The sequence below is a fragment of the Pinus tabuliformis genome, chromosome 9 (genome assembly GCF_031772625.1).
Source record: "Pinus tabuliformis cultivar Carrire ecotype Pingquan chromosome 9, CPIR1, whole genome shotgun sequence".
In the NCBI taxonomy this organism is placed as follows: Eukaryota; Viridiplantae; Streptophyta; class Pinopsida; order Pinales; family Pinaceae; genus Pinus; species Pinus tabuliformis.
In genome coordinates, this window is record NC_142307.1 from 1,708,784,993 (window position 1) to 1,708,803,413 (window position 18,421).

The 18,421-nt window shown below is 36.8% G+C and overlaps 1 protein-coding gene and 3 pseudogenes across 2 annotated transcripts; 3 read left to right on the top strand and 1 right to left on the bottom strand.

Annotated features, from left to right (window-relative positions):
• Nucleotides 1-1,675: 1,675 nt before the first annotated feature.
• Nucleotides 1,676-3,044, top strand: LOC149155508 (lycopene epsilon cyclase, chloroplastic pseudogene; annotated as a pseudogene).
• A 306-nt stretch (nucleotides 3,045-3,350) lies between these two features.
• LOC149155509 (mitochondrial outer membrane protein porin of 36 kDa pseudogene) lies at nucleotides 3,351-4,369 on the top strand (annotated as a pseudogene).
• Nucleotides 4,370-9,824: 5,455 nt separating this feature from the next.
• LOC149155510 (uncharacterized) lies at nucleotides 9,825-10,792 on the top strand (annotated as a pseudogene). The gene is made up of 2 exons (XR_016263061.1): nucleotides 9,825-9,993; nucleotides 10,087-10,792. The product of XR_016263061.1 is annotated as an uncharacterized LOC149155510 (transcript).
• Nucleotides 10,793-14,329: 3,537 nt separating this feature from the next.
• LOC149155511 (uncharacterized) lies at nucleotides 14,330-15,352 on the bottom strand. Its single transcript, XM_089444443.1, has one exon. The coding sequence runs from the start codon at nucleotides 15,350-15,352 to the stop codon at nucleotides 14,330-14,332; it is 1,023 nt and encodes a 340-aa protein (XP_089300569.1).
• Nucleotides 15,353-18,421: the final 3,069 nt, after the last annotated feature.

Consider the following 18,421-nt stretch of genomic DNA (forward strand, 5'->3'; position numbering starts at 1 on the left):
GAAGCATCAACAAATCCAGGTCCCACAGTGTAGAAGGAAGGGAGATCAAAGTCTAAGGAACTAGGAGGATACAAATGTCAACATGTTTCAGATAGCTCAGACTTAGATATGGAAGTTCCAAAAATGGATGAGGGGAACCAACTAGCTCTTGTAACAACCACTCCATCTCAAGGAGTGTGGTGGAAAGTAGAAAATATGAAATGGAGGAAAGGGTAACTTGTTTCTCTATAGTTTAAATGTATTGGCTCTGTGATCACCAGTCCTGGGGATTTTTTTTAATGATATGTGAAATTACAAATATACTAATTGATAAGAAATATTGGTTCACCCCCCTCTCATTATTTCAAACAAGGTGTAGAGAGATGCCATGGTGGAGGAGTATGCATCCATCATGAATAATGATGTTTGGGAAGTGGTGCAGAGGCTAGAGGGAAAATATATAGTAGGATCTCACTAGGTCTACAAGATCAAGCATGGAGTTGATGGGAGTATCAAGAAGTACAAGGAAAGATTCATGATCAAGGACTTCATGTAGATAGACGGATTTGACTATGACGAGACCTTTTCCCTAATTCCGGTATTCATCTATTAGGGTTGTTTCAACTATTACAACATAGATGGGGTGGAATATCCACGAGATGGATCTGAAGACTACCTTCCTCAATGGGGTTTTTAAGGAAGAGATTTACATTGAGCATCCAGAGGTATTTGAGACATGTAGTTGAGAGACACACATTTTTAGACTCAAGAGAGCCTTATATGGGTTTGTTTTAGTTGCTACAACACCGCCCAAAATATTTTCCCAACACCAAATTTTTGGGTCCCCCTTCCCTTTTTTTTTTAGGTCCCGAGAGTTATGCTTATGATTTCAAGTCGATGAAATATTACATTGACATGATTGCCATCAAACTTTACTGATGCCTATGCTTTTACGATGACATTTGATCCTAGTATATTTCAATTTTAGGGTATGATGCACTAAGAGTCTTATGCGTCCTCAAGCCTTTATTTTCTACCATATGCATTGTAATGGAGCGAAGACTTCTTATGTTAATGACCATGACATCACTCAAACTGCATTAGGGTTTATGAAGCCATTATCTTTTCCATGCATCTTTAAAATCCTAGATTATCATGACTAAAGCTCCAACCTTGCTTCGAATTAATATTCATCCTCTAGGATGCATTTTCATAAACACTCTTGGCATCTGCTTTACACTATGGCATCGTTAGGGGAAGAATCATGTTGCATACATGTCTTGTTCCATTCCTGTCAATTAGAGTTTATGACATTTACATCTTTCAAAATGGTTCTAACATTGCTTCTCCATAAACATTCACGTAGGTTGCATGAATTAGGAATTAAGAAGTTATCAAAATTATGCAGATGCACACCTTTTGTATGTCCAAGTTTTGCAACTCCACAATTGGACTAGAAGACTTATCATTATTAGAAGAAACTATAATAATGCTACTAGCACTAGCTTACCCATGTTTCTTTGTTACATTTGGAAGACCTAATATTCTCCATGTTGGAAGCAAGAGTTTACTTGGCTTCATACTTGAGCTTATTTTAACTATGGGGAAACCATATACAATTTATATTGATTATCATAAGAGTTCTTCTCACTGGTTGAAAGGGCAATGTTTTATTTTATGTAAAGTTATAGGTGTTATGTGGCCTTTCATTTGGTTGCAATATAGCTATGGAGTCATATACGTTGATGTCATGTCACATTCTCAAAGAGGTTGTTGGTGGAAGTTGCAACCGCTTAGACTTGGAGATGAAATTTTGGACTTGGTAGTCATGGGGTGTGGTCCAACTAGTTTTTAACTAGTAGCAGAATCAGCTAAACACGGCCTAGTTGTGGGTCTTGTTGGGTCGATATGCCATTTACTAATAATTATGGTGTGTGGGAGGATGAATTTGAAGCTCTTGGTCTTGAAACTTGTTTAGAGAAAAGTTTGAAAAAATACAATTGTGTATTTAAAAGAAACAAGCTCCCCTTAATTGATGATCCTATGGTCATGTGAGTCGAAACATCCTTCGTGAAGAAAAGTTAAAAAATATTTGGTTGTTTTCAGGTGTGTTGAAGACAGAGTGCTATTTCTCAATTCCAAATTTGGGAAGTTTACTGAAGCAAACGATGGTCATAATGTTCTCTTTTGTGAAAATGGAGTGGTAGTTCCCTATAGGGTTGTTACTGTTGCATCAGGGGCAACGTCTGGAAGTTTTTTGCAATATGAGGTAGATGGTCCACCCGTGGGTGTGCAGACCATGTATGGCACGAAGGTCAAAGTTGAAAGCTCTGCTTACGACCTTGAAATAATGCTTTTCATGGGATTACCAAGACTACATGAACTAAAATAACAAAAATCTAACTTGAAGTCCAAAATCTCTTTATGCCACACCATAATCATCCACATGTATTTTATTTGAGGAAACTGGTTTAGCTTCACACCTTGCAATGTCATTTGAACCATTGGAGAAGAGACTAATTACATGCCTAAAAATGTTGAGTACAAATTTCACATTTATATAAGGAGGAATGGTCTTAAATTCCTTTTGGTGGATCATTGCTAAACACAAGACAAAGCATTTTGGGCTTTGAAGCTGCAACATGCGTGATTCTCCCATTCATTGGATTTTCTGTTGACTTCTCTTTTTCAGAGGCTCCATCACAAGCAACAACTATTGCAAGTTGTCTGAAGGACGACAATGGTGATGGAGCTATAATGCCATATCAGCCAAGCACAAAAAATGCAACGTCGAGAGCATGGGAAAGTCTTTGGTCTCAAGGGAAAAATCGGCAATAGGTACTCTTTCTTTTTGGGCTTGAGTTGATTTTGTAGTTGAATATTGCTGGGACAAGAATGTTCTTTGAAAAAAAATTCTGCTTCTGGAGTGGATGTGGAAATGATTCCTTGGGGCAAGGATTTCTTTAATTGATCTTATGTAGTTTGCATTGGTCATGTTTATCATGGCTCCAAATTACATGCGTTATTGTTTAATAAAACATTTGATATCAAATCCAAGAAATTGAAGCAGACATATGCCACCTAATTGGGGAATGAGAAATGTGACCTGCATTCTTTCTTGGAGAATTATGCTCTTTAAGTTGCGTGTCACATTCTGAAATGGTAGTGATCCCCCATTAATATCTTCATCCGCGACTTGCGTCCCAATTCTCAAGTGCGACTTGGCCTTACCAATAAAAATTGCAGCCTCCCTACTTAAGGTGCATGCCATAGATTCATTGTGCAAATTCTAAGCGCAACCTCCCTTGCAACTGGAAAATGCGACCTTTCCTTACCAATAAAATTTGCAACCTCTCTGCCCAAGCAATATAATGAGTACGCAAATGGTATTGACAATATTCCAATTTGTAACACTTGCCTTCCCCAACAGTCAATATTATTGTGCCAAGTGTCCATCATGCATGTTTTTCTTTAACTAGGAAGGTCAGATTCAAGCATGAAGTGCTACACAATAGTCACATTAAGAAAGGGAAACTATTAGGGTCTACATTTCAGTGAGACCAGACTAGCATTTACATCGACTAGTGTAAAGAAAAGGGAATTATTTTCTCAAGATCTCAACACACAACACAAGTATCAAAACATAACCGTGGATGTGAAATTTGATATAAATTTGAACGTCTTAACAACAACTGCTCTTGATCAACCCGTTCCACATGAAAAGACTATTTTCAGTGTCAAAATACCAGATCAAAAGTCTTAAGGTGGACTTGCAATACTTTCGTGATCACGTGGGATTGAGCTCAAGCATTAGTTTGGAACCTACTACCATTGGTAAGGTCTCTGGTGCACTTGGTAATGATGAAACTTCAGTTGGTGATGATATGGCATTTGACAACACATCAAGCACATTTTCATTGCAGACATTGGTGTTTTAAAGGATGAGTACATTGCAATTGTGATCTTAGCTAATTAGAGGTTAGAGGGACACTATGAAGGCCTCATATCCACATATAGTGAATCTTATTTCAAATACTGCAGTTGTGGTTGAATTCACCCACAATTTTTCGACTAATGAGAACACTTATACAATTGAGAGTTCTCATGCTAATGATCATCTTACCATAATGAAATCAAGACTTAAAAATCGTCGGAAACTTGGCACACTTATCCAACACGAGTGGAGTCCTAATCACTAGTAACAATTTATGGAGAATTCGACACTAAGGCTTTTGATAAGAGTGCCAAAATTGGTTTGTCATTAGCATTAAAGCCTTGGGATGATCTAAATGAAAAGCAACGAAAGTGGTTGCTAGAAAAAATGAAATCTATGAACTTGAGCGAATTTAAACAAGTCACACTTCTGATATGCATTAAAACTAGAAATTGAAGATGCACTTGGTCTTAAACCTATTCAAGGCACAAGTCACATCCTTAGTTGGCAGTGACGTTTTTCTTTTTGTGACTTGCATTGTAACTGTGAGATGTGACCAAGTTGAGGTCACAAATCGCTTTCACAACCCTCTCCTTCCCATGCAACCTAACAATGTGACTTGTTCTAATGAAACTCAAGAAGAATCCTATCACAGGTCGCGCTTAAAGTTATTAGTGGCACCGTCATTGAAAAGTGTGACCTGTGGAGTGTGATTTGCGGTTAATAAAGGTCTATGTCTAGTGGTGGAGGGCGTCTTTCAGATGGTGATATTCAAAAGAAGTTGACGTGGATTAATGTTACCTTACAATAATTGATAAGGATCCTGCCCTGTAATTGATAATTCACATTTCAAATTGACAAAGATACTGTTATCTCAATATGTGATTGGATATGTGACTCTCTAGTGCGATTATTTTGAAGTCATAAGTCGCGCAATTAGTTATTAACAATACTATATTTTTAAATTGCAACTAGTCATGTGAAAAGAAACTGCACCCTGACTTGATCTTCCCTCCAACAAGTATTATCACAGAGCATATTGATTTGAAGAGTTTTGATCCATCATTAGCAGATGATCCTCAAGACCCTTTAAAACATAATCACTCCAAAGTGTGTTCTAGTGTGAATTCCTTGGTTCTCACAACTACAAATAAACTTCAAGATGTTGGAGCAATTATTATGTGCACACAACATTCAAGATCACAATATTCATGAGCAACTCAACTTCTTAAAAAAATATTAAAGTGATCAATTGCTCTGGCTAGACATAGACATGGGGAATTATCCCACAAAATCAGTGGAAATGTGAAAGAAATTGTGAAGAATTTTATGGTTTGTTGTCTCAAAGATAAGCTGGAGAAAGTAATGATGAATACAATTAGTTTCAAAGTTATACTATTCATATGCCCATTTTATCCTTATTAAGTGCAGATGCGGCCGTTGAACATGGTGAAAAGGTAAAATATATGGTAGGTTACATAAGCAAAGGGAAATCAAAGTAAGATAAGATAAATGAATTCCATATGAAAGATCACAAGATGGGACACTAGTAAGCTATTATTTAGATGGAATAGTCATCACCTATTATCTTATAAAGATGAAACAATTACTTGAGCTCATATTGCATTTCATCATTATGATTTGCTTGATGTGCATCAACTCTAGAGGGAATCAACCATATTATACCCAATTATTGTTCCAAAACTTCCAAGATAGCCAACAAAGAATTTTCTACCCAAGTCGAGGAAAATATGTGTATATTGAGGATGAAAGAAATGAGGATCATAAAACCCATAATGCATTTGGATAACAACTAGAAACAAAAAGCTGCATTATCCCAATAGATGAATCGAAAGGAAAGCAAAAGAAAAGGAAAAGGCTAAAGGGACACCAGAGAAAAATGAAAATCAACATTGGCTATGACCCTCTTTTAAAACACGGTTGGGAAGCTTAGAGTGATGCTGCACATGCCATGTTATGATGTGGAAATAAACTATATATGAGTCCAAATTATTATCTTTATTTCAATCAATTTGTCATGTTTCTAACTTTATTCTTTGAATGCAAATCACATGCAAATATTTGTAACCATTATAATTTGCTTGTAGGTAGAAGAGAGGAAATAAGAGTGTTGGCCTAGGTGAAGGAAGCTAGGGTTTCCTATCGAGGCTAGATAATTAGGGTTTCAACAAATAAGAAAACTGGCTCCATGTAGTTGCCTAAGGCACTGTGTAAACATCTAACATGGCAAATGAACATTGCCACCTTGTTCATTAGCCTGTGTAAATCTGCATATCATCACAACATATATGCAACAAGCATTCTAGGGTTTTGAGAAACCTCTGCATTCTCCTCATAATTCATCTATTGCCATAATGTAAATATTTCTCATCATAATATCAATAGCCATGTTGAGATTGATTTGAGCATGTAATAATCATTAGAGATGAAAGAGCTATGAGGAAACTCAAGGGTCATGAGGGTAGATGAAAGGTCACAATAGGTGAACACTCACTTCATTTCTATAATTATACACTCATACCTAATTTGTAAGGGACTTTAGCACTTGAGCTAGGACTAGCATTAGATGTTGATCTGTGCTTGAAAAGCTAAAAGCATCTGACTCTTGGACGCTTGTAGGGTGAGTGGTGGTGAGGTTAGGGTTTTTACATTGGATAATGATATGAGCAACCCATGTTCCACTATTGGGATTTGATGGATTGCAGGACATGTACTTGCATTTTTAGTAACATTAATAAGAAGTAATTTGCTGTCATTATGGATTCTCATGCATCTTTGTGATGGTTTATTGGCTTTCTTGTATTTCCGTCATGTTTGTATGTGTGCTTTCATGTGGGCATATGTTAATGAACTCATTCTTAACTTATAACTTTCATCCTGGCTTTGAATCTATGCTTAATTATTCCATGCCATGCCAATAAGCTATTGTGATCTGATTTGCAATTAGCCTCTGAGCACGAGAAAAGTGTCTCAGATCAGCGAAGGAAGAGTTGAGGGTTTCAAAATATCACAATGATACAAGATAATAGAAGAAATCAAGTGAGGGCTGATCTCTTACAACCCCAACACAATCATACCATTCACAAATGCACACAATAGAGAGGTTTTGCGCCCTAACGTGTGCGCAATTTATCTAATATGTGTAGGGATTTTGCATTTCTAGTGCATAGGTAAGGGGTCGATTCATCTTGGAGGATTGATCAATGGTTCTTCTGATAAAAGGAAGTTCCTCCCTTGTCCTAATTCTCATAAAAAAATCCTTTGTTGACGAAGAATAATAAAAGACACACAATTTTGCATGTTTTCCCAGAGTTGGGGTTTCCTGGCTATATGTTATGTTTTATGTGTTGATGTATTTGTCTTCTAATTTATTTTTATGTTGTACATATTAAGTTAGAAAACTCAGTGTATTTGTGATTTAAATTTCTGGCATATTAATTATTTATATTTCCAAAATTTTATGCTTTAAAATTGCAAATCACTTTACTAGATTTTAAGGAAATCTAACATCAACATCAACACTTAACACTCTATATACAAACCATTATTATATTAATTTAAAAAACATATAATACACAAAATATCAATTTCTTAACAATTTAGATATTAAAAATTATTCATCATCATTACATATTCATAAAATGTAAAATTAATTATAAAAAATAATATATTTAAATAAAATTATTAAATTTGGAAAACATCCTTTAAGCCACATTAAAGAGTGATGAAATTGTTGTTAATAGAGTTTTATGTAAGTAATATCCTTACTGTGATGAAATTGTTGTTAATGGAGTTTTATGTAAGTAATATCCTTACTATAAATTTGAGGAGGATGATTGAGATGTCGAAATTGTATTTTGATCTTTTAATTTTTATATTATTAAAATTTGAAAAAAATAATTTATAATAATTATATTATATAGAGATAAATTTAAGAAAAATAGATTTAAAGTGACCTTTACCAAAGAACTTTCATAGTGATTATGAAGTTTCATGGATATCGTTGATTATATATACAAATTTATCCTTTTATAGCTTACACTTTCTCTTCATCTGGAAAAAAAAAATTTACACTTTCACTTAATTGGTTGAATAGTAAATCTAATTTTGTAGAGTGTGAACTTAGATATTTAGTAGTCACATCACAAAATTTGTTAACTTTGCTATATACTTGTTAAATAACCCAAACAAGTAACTCTATAACTTTATCCCATAAAACAAAGGAATTTAAGAGCATAAAACAGAGGATAAGACACCACCAAAAATAATTCAAAAGATGACATATATAGACATTCAAGTTTGAAATGGATATTTCGAAACATGCCACGAGTAGTCACTTCAAATAATTGTTGCATTCTATTATAAAACACGGCTTCAAATAATTGTTGCATTCTATTATAAAACATTTTGAAGTGTACTTTTTATTGTCAGAGTGTATTTTTAATTTTCAAGTTCTTATGTGGGGTTGAGATCATCTTTTTAAAAGTTAAGTTATTATTTATACAAATAAGTTATCGTTTAATACAAATAATGAAGTTGGATCATGTGACCAACCATATTTGTTGGTTGAAAATGTTAGATTTAAATTTTTAAATATGATAAATTAACAGAATTAAATTAAAATTAAATAATATTATATTAAATAATATAGTTGTAATATATATTTATATATATTTAAAATAATTTTTAAAATCATAAATATAAGCTTGGTTGCAATATAAGTATTAGAAGTAGTATAATATAATAAAGTTTTTATTTAAATTATCTAAAAAAATTAAATGAAAGTAAAAATATATAAATAAATTATTTACATTAATAAAATAAAATAACATGTGCATAAATTAAATAAATATAGTGAAAAAAATGTATATAAATTAAAGAGTGAGAAAAATGTGTATAAATTGAAGAAACATAGTGATGTGATAAATAACACATAAATATAATATTATTAGACAAATTTTAGGAGGAAAAAAAAATTACTTTAAAAAACTTTCAATAGTTACAATGCATTATAATGTTTTTTCAACAAAAGTAATTATAAACCATTCTAGATCCATGTGAATTCCAGATATACCTAGAGTCTAGAGAAATCAAATTATGTAATTTTTTATGTAATTTCACTTAGAGAAAATGTTTTAATAAATAATTATAATTATTTTTATTGTTATTGTTATTTTTATTTTTGTGTAATTTGAGTGAGTCAAAATGTTTACATAATATAATAGGAAAGGACAGTTCCACACTTGGCTGGAGAGCGCCTCTTAACATAATAAAAAAGTTTGAATATTTCTTTATGACATAACAATATGTTAAAACTCTTACACAATTTTCTCAACATAATAAAAAAGTTTGAATAATTCTTCATGACATAACTATATGTTAAAACTCTGGAGACCCAAAGGTATCTGGCAAGAGTGAAAGCTTGCCCCATTACGGACTACTAAGGTTATTATAGGTGGAGAGGTTTTCCTTGAATAACATTGATGAGTCAACCTGCATTTGCCATTGACAGCGAAAAATAACTCTCCTCAATACTAATTTGACAATTGAATTATAATAGATTTTCCCACCATATAAAAAAAAATCATCAAAAATATATAATAATCCTTTCAAAACACTTCATACCTCATATATAAAATATATAAACCATTATATATAAAATATATAAACCACTCTCCGTAAACTTTAATAATCCCTTAACAATGGACTTAATTTAATGGAAAAACTTGTTTGTCTTAATTTATTGATGTAAAAATATAATTTTAATTATACGAAAACGGCGACGACAAAATCAACCTTGACCCGACTCTAAAATTGGTTAATCCTTGGGATTGGAGTTAGTTTTGCGGCATAAATTTGAGAATTTGCTTCTGCTCTTCTTATTATTTTCCCGAAGAATGGCAACAGAAAGAGCGTTTGTGTTCGGGAGCGTGGCCAAGGATTATGTGACTGCCAGACCTCGGTATCCGCCTCGGCTTTTCTCGTTGCTCTCCTCTCTCACGCCCAAACACCAACTTGCGTGGGACGTGGGCACAGGGAATGGACAAGCTGCTCTTCAAGTCAGTCTCTGCCTTCACATGCATAACCAAACCCAGTTGAGATGGGTCTCATCTCGGCTGTTTATAATTAATTTTTTTTTTTTTTGGCTGCAGATTAGCGAATATTACGAGCGGGTAATAGCCACAGACATAAGCAAGGAGCAGCTGCAGCAGGCGGAGAGGAGGCCCAACATAAGGTACGTCCTCACGCCGCCCCTACTGACGGACGACGCACTTGATTCGATTGTCGGCCCTGAAAGTTCGGTGGATCTCGTGACGGTGGCCGCCGCTGTCCACTGGTTCGATCTGAACACATTTTACGAGCAAGTAAAGCGTGTTCTGAGGAGCGTCCGTCATTGAATTGGAGATCGAAGAGACGAGGACCCTGCAACAGTACCTGAGTTTCTTCAGAACATGGTCGGCTGTGGTGAATGAGGAAGGTCTGCTAAGCGACGACTTCGTTCGGCAGTTCGAGGCGGCATGGGGAGACCCTCCTCAGCACGCCCGGACTGTTAAAATTCCGCTTTTCTTAAAGGTCGGCATGCTCTGAATTGATGTGTATCTGATTCACCTTTTTCCAAAGGTCGATCGGCATGGTTTGAATTAATGTTTCTGTCTGAGTTTGTTTTCTCAGTCGTTTTCTCTACAAATTCCAACTTAAAGAGAGTCGTGATGTTTCTGGCATACTTTGTTTCTACTTCAGTGTCTCCACGATCCAAGTTAAAGAGATTATTGAAATTATAATGTACAAGACTTTCAGCTTGCGACATCTCTAAATCTCTCTCGCAACCATGTGAATCCTAATTTTCGTAAAATTTATCAAGCAATTTATTTAATCTCTTTTAATATGTTTTATTGTCAAATTAAGGATAGATCTGGATTGATTGCATTCAAATATTTGTCGTGAATTATTGTACATGTATATAAAATTTGTATTTTATTAATGGATTAGAATGTAATTTATTTTATTTATTGACTTATTTATTTTTTCTAGTTAAGACTAACCTACGTATCCACTGGGGATTTGAACCAGTGACCTACCGCAAGAGTGCCTTAACACCGCACCCATTCACTGTCAATCCAAAGCCCTGTGGGCCATTAGAATGTAATTTATTGTGAGAATGTATTGTATTAATATTATTAATTGAATTTGGAAATTATTATATTACATTAAAGTTATATGTTTTTTGTAAGTTTGGTAGGATTTTTCGAGTTTACATATTTATTATTCACCCCGCTATTCACCGTCAATCCAAAGCCCCGTGGGCGATTAGAATGTAATTTATTGTGAGAATGTATTGTATTAATATTATTAATTGAATTTGGAAATTATTATATTACATTAAAGTTATATGTTTTTTGTAAGTTTGGTAGGATTTTTCGATTTTCGAGTTTACATATTTATTATTCACCCCGCTACTTTGGAGGGTAGCATAAAATTCAAACCTAAAATCTCTCGTTATGTAAGACTTCATTCCACGGCTATCCCATCTACACCCATTTTCAACTTAAACTATCTCAAGCAAACCACATTAAAATTATATTAATATTAATGTAATGTGATATATATATATATATAAAATTATTAATTACAATCTAAATATATTTGTTATGCTATTTGTTGACCTTTTAAAAGTGATATATTGCTTTGAAATTACATATCAATATGAAGATTGAGTCAATGTTATGCTATTTGTTGACCTTTTAAAAGTGATATATTGCTTTGAAATTACATATCAATATGAAGATTGAGTCAAGGGTTTAAACGTGAAAGAATTGTCATCTGTGCACAATATAGTTTTTTTTTCAGAAGAAAAAGCTTTCATAGATTATATTGAGTCAATATAAAAACCGAGATAGGATACAAAAAAGATAGCTTGAGCAGCGATGTACCAAGACATCTTTTGAGGATAAACAGATAAAAATATATCCATGATAGCATCTAGAACAGAAAGACAAATAGCTCAGCACAACAAAAAAAAGACTGTGGAAAACAAGATCTACCAATAATCCAAAACATCTAGAACGGGTTCTAGATCATGGCAAAAAAGCACTCAAAAATACACATGCTGAACATCATATCCACCAAAAAAACCATAGACAAGAGGCCATAGTCATGTTAGGGACCCGGACTTTTGGGCTGCTTTTTTGGAACTGAATCAAAAATTGAAATGATGCGCTGCAAAATGGAATTATAGGGGGCCTTTGAGTCTCTAAAAATTTTATAATTCCTCCAGTTCCATGCACACCAAATCATATTAAAGATGAGATAACGCCTTGGCTCCCTTTGTCTGCACCACCATTGGAAGGCTGCATGAACAGAAACAAAAACCATATGAGGAAAACCAAAAAGGATGGCCAGATCATACCAGATTTCCTGTGAAGATTTGCATTGGAAGAACATGTGGAGATTTGACTCCTCATCTGATTCACACATTGAACACCTTCTTGGGCCGTGCCAGCTTCTTTTCCTCAAGTTGTCCCATGACAGGTTCTTATTATTATACACCAACCATGCGAAAAGAATCATTCTAGGTGGGCATCCCGATTTCCACAGAACCTTCAGAAAATTAGAGCTTGAGAGCGGAACCTTTGAGGAGATAATATCAGAGTAAATATCTTTTACTCAGGCTGGCATTATAGTTTTTGACATGGACCAGGTTAGGTGGTCATTTGGCCCTGCACGATGAATCTCGCATGCATCTAGAGCATCTTTGACAACTTTCCAAGTTGAAGACAGTTCGCCAGGCAAACTAATGTCAGAGGCATCCTTCCATAAGGGAACAAGACCAAACCAATCGGAAATGAGTTTATCCCATGTAAAAAAACCTATTCTGTGAAGGAAAAATAATAGGTTGTCTGGAATGGAGAAGCTTCCCCGACTGCATGCAATAGGATCAAAACCTATTAAGACACTGTTTCCAGAGTGAATCCTCCACCTCAGATTCATCAAGAAGTATTTCTCAACCTTTCTAAAACTAAGCCAAATGGCAGACCCTTTTTTGGTTCCAATTGCTCCTGTTCTGTACCAATATTCCAGGTTTTTGCCTTTCAGATATTTTTGTTTTATAGTAACACTCCATGGCCCATCCCCAAATATCCCTCTCCAGAGCGATTTACACAATAGAGCCTTGCCAAAAACCCTCAAGTCCATTAAACCCCATCCACCCAGATGCTTTGGCACTGAAATACTGTCCATTTTGGAGAGGTGAAACTTTCTCTGTTCAGAACTTCCACCCCAGATAAAGTTAGCCGTGACCTTGGTCATCTTTTGAATAATGCTTGCCGGAAGGAAGAATAAATGTGCCCAATAAACCGCCATCTGCAGTAGGACAGTTTGAGAGAGGATAACTCTACCTGCCAAGGATAGGCTCCTATGTTCCCATGCAGATATCTTTTTATAAAATCTTTCTGTCAGCCATAGCCAGTCGTTCTTGGAGTAACCTTTTGCTTTGAGATGAAAGCCCAAGTATTTGAGACCTTCCTTGAGCGATCTTGACTCTATACCGAAAAGCTCAGAAATCCAATTCACCATCTCCATGTTGACATCATTGTGATAGAGTAAGGATTTCGCTTTGTTGATAAAAAGCCCGGAGGCTCTTTGGAATCTTTCAAGAATATCTTTTAAGCACATCCACGATGTTCTGCATAGCATTGCAAATAAGAGGACATCATCAACAAAAAGGTTGTGCGAAATGAAGTTGTGCCTACAAATCTTAATAGGCCTGCATCTATTTTCAATGACTGCTTTGTTGATGTGGATGCTTAGAGAGTTCATGGCCAGAATGAACAAAAGAGGCGAGAGGGGGCATCCCTGTCGCAGGCCTCTCTCGGCTTGGAAAAAATGAGAGGGAATACCGTTGATAATGACCGCATAGTTCACATTCTCTACGCATGCCATAATCCATCGAATGTTATTGGATCTCAGACCGATCTTAGCTAAAAGACATTCGATAAACCCCCAGTCTAAGCAGTTGTATGCTTTCTACAGGTCTATTTTCATGATGGCCACTGCTGTATTTTGAGAAGACATAGAGAAGAGGCACTCCCGTGTATTAGCAACGGCATCCAGAATGTTGCGGCCTTTCAAAAAAGCATGTTGGTCCTTAGATAAAAAGGAGGCGAGAGTTCCTTTAATTCTTTCAGCAATAACCTTGGTGATGATTTTGAAGGAGATATTGCATAGAGATATCGGTCTGTAATCATAAAAAGATTCTGGCTCCCCCTTTTTCGGAATTAGAGAAATCAAAGTGGAAGTAGTAATATGGTGAATATTTCCAGTCATCCTAGACGCTTCCACCATCCTCAGTAAATCATGCTTAATGAGGTCGAAAAAGTGGGTGAAAAATTCAATTGTCTAACCATTTGGTCCAGGGCTCTTATCTTTCTTGAAGGACTTCAAAATTCCAAGAAGCTCATCTTCTGTAACTGGCTGAAACATGGCCTCATTTTTTTCTTCGTCAAACATCTGAGGAGCCAGTTCAATACCCCATAGAATTTCCCAAAAAGCAACATCTTTCCTTCTGCTGAATTGATTCTTGAAATAATTTACGGCCTCCTTTGTGATGTCATGTTGAGTTACAGATGAGCCACCATTTCCATTCCTTATCTTCCATATGGAATTTTTGTCACGTCTGGCACTTGCATAATTATGAAAAAATTTCGTGTTCTTGTCCCCTTCTTGAAGCCATAAAGCCCTGCTTTTAAGCCTCCAAAAGGTTTCCTCTTGCTTCAACAGTTTAAATTTTTTCCTTTCAAGTTCTCGTATGCTACATTTCATGCTGAATGAGCATGAGTTAGCATCTGAATCTTTCAAAATACTATCCATTTCCTGTTGAACAGTTAGAAGATCCTTCCTATCTTTTTCCTTTTTTTCAATTTGCCATTTTTTCACCAGCTTTCTCATAGCGGCCATCTTTTCTCTGAATGTAAGAAACGGGGGGAGCATAGCTTTAGCTGACAGCTCTTTCCATGCATTTGAGATAAGTTCATTGAAGGCTGGGTCCTGTAGTAGAGTTCTATTGAATTTGAATGGATACCCCTTTTTGAAACCTTTCTCCGGCCAGGATAGCAGAATTGGTCTGTGGTCGGATACAAGAACATTCTCCACTGATGAATGAGGCATGCCCATCTTATCAATAATACTTACATGCACTAAGAAACGGTCAATCCTTTTTGCAATATAGGCCTTATCAGTTCTACCATTCACCCATGTCGGCTTCTTTTCCGAGGGAGCGATATCCACCAAATTTTTATTTAGAAGCTCGAGCTTAATACTATCTGCAAGCGAGTCCTTTTTCTTACAACATCCCCAACATTCATTCGAGCTCAGTGTTACATTTAAGTCACCCGCTATTATCAAATTTTCAATATCAAACATGTCTGATGTGAACAATTTTTCTCAGAAAGGAGCTCTGTTTTTATAAGGCGCATAAATGTTTAAAATGTTTATAGGAAGATCTTTTCCCCTGATGGAGGTCGAGAAGATGATCCCTGCAAAACACTTATATGCTTTAGCTCTGATCCGCGTAGGATCCCATAGAGATGCTAAACCCCCTGACAGTCCTCTTGCCTTTGTGGCCATTATATACCATGTTGGGAACATCTTCCTAAAGTAAGAAATGGAGGCCTCACAACTGTGCATTGTTTCTTGGATTGGAATTATTCCCAGCCTGGAAGAGTAGAAGAAATTTTTCAGCGTTAGGAATTTAGGGTCAATGCCGAGACCTCTGATATTCATAGAGATAATAAAAGTCATTTGGAGGATTCACCAGCCGCGCTTGCTCTAAGAGGCTGTGGATCTGGCATGCCATAAATAGGTACATCAATCAAAGAAAGGTTCCTGACCCCACTATCCGTAACAATAGTTCTTCCTCTAAAATGCCTGCTGCCTCCTCGAGTCTTTTTCCTTACAGTTATATTTTTAGCAGAGTCCGGGCTTATGAAAGGCGAGGCCTGGTTCCTAGGTTTGTGGATAGTTAATGGCTCCAGTTCGAGAGACTTTCTGCTGAGAAGAAAATCCAGATCACTGTCATATGGATTAATTGGGGGGGAAGCAGGGGAATTTACAGGGGTGACAGACACACATGGGTCTTTTCCTTTTATTTGGGATAAGAGGTTTTTATCAGGAGTTGGAGAGGAAGACGATATAGGAATGGGAATTGATCCCAAGGAGAAATCCTTTACCAGCTTGGGAGCAGGGGAAGGAATAGCTTTATCATCTCTTGGTTCCGGAATGGGAGAGCAGTGGAAAACTGTAGGACTATTTATCGGATGACCATCGTTATTAACAGGGCTGCCAGGTCTGGATCCTGGAAACAGAGGGGGGTCCTGTGACAAAACCTGCAGAGGAGTTGATGATCTGGGATGTTGATCTTCCAGCACCTCTGTGGAAGATAGACTGGCCGACGAGAACTGTCTTCTCACCTTTTGTCGAAGAAACCTGTTTTTGAGAACCTTATGCTGAGGACAATTTTTAATCAGATGGCCGGTTTTATGGCAGGCTGCGCATCTGAACGGGATGCCCCAGAAGTCCAATCGTTGCTTGATTATCTGATCTCTCCAGGCAATCTCGATGTGATATGGATATCCCCCCCTATAGGATTTTTCTATGAGGATCCACGCTATTCTCTTGTCCTTTTCACCCAAACACCAGGGGTCTACATAGACAAATCTGCCGATAGAATTGCCTATCTCCTCAAGGGTTTCCTTAGACCACAGCTCTAAAGGAAGGTTAGGAAGTTTAACCCAGATGAGGTTATTGGAGGGCGTGTTTTTCAGCGGATCATACCCAATATACCACCTGTAAAGAGTGAGGAAACTTCTTCTAAACACCCACGGACCTTTAAGAATAGCATCAGCATCTGCAGCAGCAAGAAAGTGAAAGCAGTACCACTCTTTCATAAGGTTTGATATAATAGGGGTATATCCTATCACAGGTTTCCAATGGATTGCAATCCATTTCCTCATATCAGCATCATTCATTTCAGGGAAATGCCAACTACCTATAAGGGCGAGGTTTTGTAAGCTTTCAATCCTTTCGGTCAGATGAACACTATCAAGCTTGATTGTAGAGGGCGGAGCAATTATTTTGACAGGGTTTTGCGACTTGTTATAGCGATCGCGCGGGGCCTGTTTCTTCTGTTCCGTGCTGCCTCCTCTACGAGATAAATGATGTGTTCTTTCAGCACCTTGGAGGGACGGTTTAACAACCACATCATCCAGGGTGGTTTTCCATACACCAGATAGCGAGGCATTCTCCCATGCCCGCTCAGCCTCCATGGTGGCCCATATGAGAGCCTCCGTGGTAGGAGCATCAGACCCACCCTCCATACGCCTCCAGAAAATATTTCCTTGGGTTCAATAGGATTTTAGTCAGATTACCAGACCGGATGGGTACAGAAACATAAAAGCCCTCTAGCTCGCGTCGTATGGGTGAGCCCTGATAGAATAAATACCTGGAGAGGATAAGTGTGGGAAAGGGGCTGATCTGACACCAAAGTAGGATTATAGAATAATTGAGAGGATATAAAGGACGAAGAAAGTACACCACCAGAGATAAATGCATGTACTAGCTCAGGGAAAACCACCAGAAGGGTTCGAAATCTTAACTAAAAGATGACAGCAGCTGGCCGTCATTTAGACCACAAAAGGGATGTTCCTAGGAATTAGCAGATTTTTCAGGTACACGACAAGGCATTAAAGGACAAACTTTCCAATCCCAATGCCATTTTGAATTTTCATGAAAAAACCGGCCACCGAAAAAGAAGATTTTCCGGCACAGGAAGGAGGAACTGTTCCACACCAGTAGAGCTGGGAGAATTCGAAGCCGAGACTTCTGTGGGATAACTTAGAATGGTGGAGAATCGTTACATGCAAAACAACAGCAGTAAACCTCCCAAATACACCAGCATTCCCCTATTCTGAACCTTATGTCTTTACACGGCTTGTAGACTACTATGAGCTTCCTGAATTTTTGTATAATATCCTTTAACATCTTGAGAAGAATGTTCAGAGGATAAAGTAGTCCAAAATAAACATTTATGAATTGTAGGTGCCTAAACTCAATTGTTCAGATAGAAAGGATCTACGTTCTAGATGTGAACATTCATGAAGTAAATCATATAAGTCATAGGTGCTATGAAATGAGGCATTAAATGAGTTTGGAAGCAGAAACTTACAGAAAAAGAAAATAGGGTACTAACCTTAACAACGAGCCACCACCACGAGCGAGAGCGCCAGAGACCGCATGCGACTGTGCATCATCAATCCATCAACGAGCGTGGGGAATTTTGATATTAACATTTTGCAGAGGGACGATAATTCAGACTAAGGCACAAGGACAACCGAGCATGAACCTCCCCAGTCCAGACGAGGGGAAGACAAAAGGACGAAAGGCCAAAACCGCGCACGATTGAATGCAGGAAGGTTTTATAAGATTTTAAAGCGC

What these genes read in the sequence shown, in the direction of transcription:
- LOC149155511 (XM_089444443.1), bottom strand. Translation starts at nt 15,352, where the DNA reads ATGTTTGATATTGAAAATTTGATAATAGCGGGTGACTTAAATGTAACA.